Source organism: Quercus suber, unplaced genomic scaffold (assembly GCF_002906115.3).
Source record: "Quercus suber isolate HL8 unplaced genomic scaffold, Cork oak 2.0 scaffold_101, whole genome shotgun sequence".
NCBI lineage: Eukaryota > Viridiplantae > Streptophyta > Magnoliopsida > Fagales > Fagaceae > Quercus > Quercus suber.
Genome location: NW_027069566.1, coordinates 860,752 through 863,395, shown reverse-complemented (window position 1 = coordinate 863,395; position 2,644 = coordinate 860,752). Strand labels below are relative to the sequence as shown.

General features: G+C 43.0%; 1 protein-coding gene across 1 annotated transcript; it reads right to left on the bottom strand.

Moving 5' to 3' along the window:
• Positions 1–208: 208 nt before the first annotated feature.
• LOC112033870 (uncharacterized) lies at positions 209–1,014 on the bottom strand. The gene is made up of 2 exons (XM_024066643.2): positions 826–1,014; positions 209–694 (listed from the first exon to the last, which is right to left on the bottom strand). The coding sequence occupies exons 1-2, from the start codon at positions 1,012–1,014 to the stop codon at positions 209–211; spliced, it is 675 nt and encodes a 224-aa protein (XP_023922411.2).
• Between the last annotated feature and the right edge of the window lie 1,630 nt (positions 1,015–2,644).

The window sequence follows — 2,644 nt, the reverse complement described above, 5'->3', positions numbered from 1 at the left end:
TCGGCCGCCGAAAGTATGGTTCATGCTTAATCCAATCAACAATCCGATGCACCGACTCCTTGAACATTACATTTAACTCTCGGATTTGTGATACCAATTCTTGAATCGTCAAGCCCCCTTGGGGTCAAAGTGGAAAACCATTTTGCCGAGGACGATTTGTCATTGGCACTTTGCCTTTACTTTGCAGTCGGTCATCCTCCAGTCATTTTTATTCCTCGATGCATCTCATCAACTGCCTCATGTCCTCAAGAGGCTTCTTTGTCAATGATTCCCATAGTTCCGAGTCCTCAAGTAGCCCCATTATGAAAATGCTTACCGCGACATTCTCATTATCCCCACCTATCTCATTGTATAGTTCCCAGTACCTGCTAGCATAACTACGAAGGGTTTCTCTTACCCTCATTTTCATGGATAATAGCGTATCTACCGACTGTGGTACACAGCTACAGGTCATAAATTGAACGCCGAACTCCTGGATCAACTCAGAAAAGCTATGTATGGAGCCCTTCTGTAGCCCATCAAACCACCTCAAGGCGGTAGGACCTAGGCTCGATGGCAATACTTTGCACATAAGCGCATCGTTATGAGTGTGTAGGGACATCATCTGAATATAATGACTGACGTGTTCTATCGGGTCCCTTTTTCCATCGTAGGAATTGAACGGTGGCCAGGCGAACCTACTCGGCATTTCAGCCTGTTTGATATTGTTTAAAAATGGGGATCAAGCTACTTTTCGTAAAGCGCAACTCATAGCATCCATAGCAGCATTACAAGGTCACCTCTCTCCTGGAGAGGCTGAATCCCGATCTAATTGCTCCTATGAACATGAGCGATCTCATCGTTGCCTTGATTCGCGGGAGTTTGACCATTCTCGATGCCCCCGAGAATGTGAACGGTTTCGGCATTGACAAGATTCCCAGGAATGGGAACGACCCTGCCGTTGATGGGAACTGGACTGATTAGATCCTGCCCCGTATCTATTTCTTCCTCCGTCAACTCTTCCATCCCAGTCATCCTTGTCTCTCCTTTGATGCCTGCCTTTTGCCTCTAACTCCAAGTCTCTGACCAGTCTGCGCAGCTGTTCGAGCTCTTCATCTCTTCCATAGAGGCCTATGTCCCGTAGTGCCGGACACAATCCGTTGGGTTTGGTATGATCCCTCCCCTGTGCCGGGCATTTCCTCCTGATGGTCGTGCTCTCTATCTTCTTATCCCTTTTGCTTGCGCCCTCGCCAGCTAGATCCCTGAGAAGATCCTACGGATCCACTTTCAGCGTGTGTGACTCCTTGAACGCCTTCCAGACATTTTTCCCTCGCTTGAGTCTTTATAAAACCACAGCGTTGTAGAAGATCCCCACAGACGGCGCCAATTGTGCTCGCCAAAAATGAGACTACTAAGCTGGGCCTCACTCGGGCTCACAACTTATTTGTATAGTGGGTTTAGATTTCCTACTTTGGGTTGTTCTTGGCATAGAGACTCAATGAGATCACTTTTCTCTCTCTATGTTGCTTCCCTCTTTCTCTATTCTTTCTCTCTTGAAATTTTTCATCCCCCAACTCCTCTCTAGCTTCTCCTATTTATAGCCAATTGTTGGTGGGATGATTATGATTAATTTCATAATTAGTGCGATGAGAGGTCCAATGTTGTTAATCGTAAGTGGGCGTTTAGGTAGGAGTGGCTTTGGAAATGGTTCCCATTTCATCAGATGTGCTCAGCAGCGATGTTTCCAAAGGCGCTACCAGACACGTAAAGGGTAGCATGATCGGACTACTGTAACCTTTGCTCGGGGATGACTTGCCAAGCAATTACCACGTGGTAAGGCAAGACGCAAGTTAGAGTCGGCCGCCTACTCCTTAAGCCTTCGAGTAGCATTCAGCTCTGGGCCCATAGCCTTTGAGGGTTTGGGCTAGAATCCTTGGCCGAACGGGGGTTGGGCCCTTGGGCCTGGTTGTTGACCCACGATCCAGGGCCCAACTGGATTTGAATGTCATGGGTGCATACAAGTTTAATATTATAAATTTATATTTTTAAAAGGTGTTAAGATTGGTTAAATTATTGCTTTTGCATAAACTATAGATTAACAAATTATATTATAGTGACTTGTCCAAGAAACTCTATTAGATAAAATTATTTCAAGTAAAATTATGTGAAATATGACTTAGAAAATCTTACTACAAATTTTAGACAGATGACTAAAATTTTTATATTACCAAATTATGTGTCTTTTGTTGAGTTTTGACATGTTATAAAGTAGTAATTGAAGATAAAGTTAAAGACACAAAGTCTACTAAAAAACAGTTCAAGAAAAGTGCATATTTTCAGCATATGCCTTGATACCTCTCGATCTATTGTTTAGGAAGAGAGAGAGAGAAATATTAAGAGAGTAAAGATTAAAGAGAGTATTTGCATAGTATTTTTACAATAGCTAGTCCCCCTTAACATGATATACAATCCGTTATAAACAACTAGATCTAACTAATTACTATTGCTACATCAACTATAACTAACTACCATTGCCACATCAGTAATTATCTTAACTAATAACTTCCAAATCAGATTGGACAACACAGCACAGTGCACAATAGCAGGTTGATTCACAACAGAGTTAAACTTATCAACATCCCCCCTCTCCCACTACGTAGTGGTA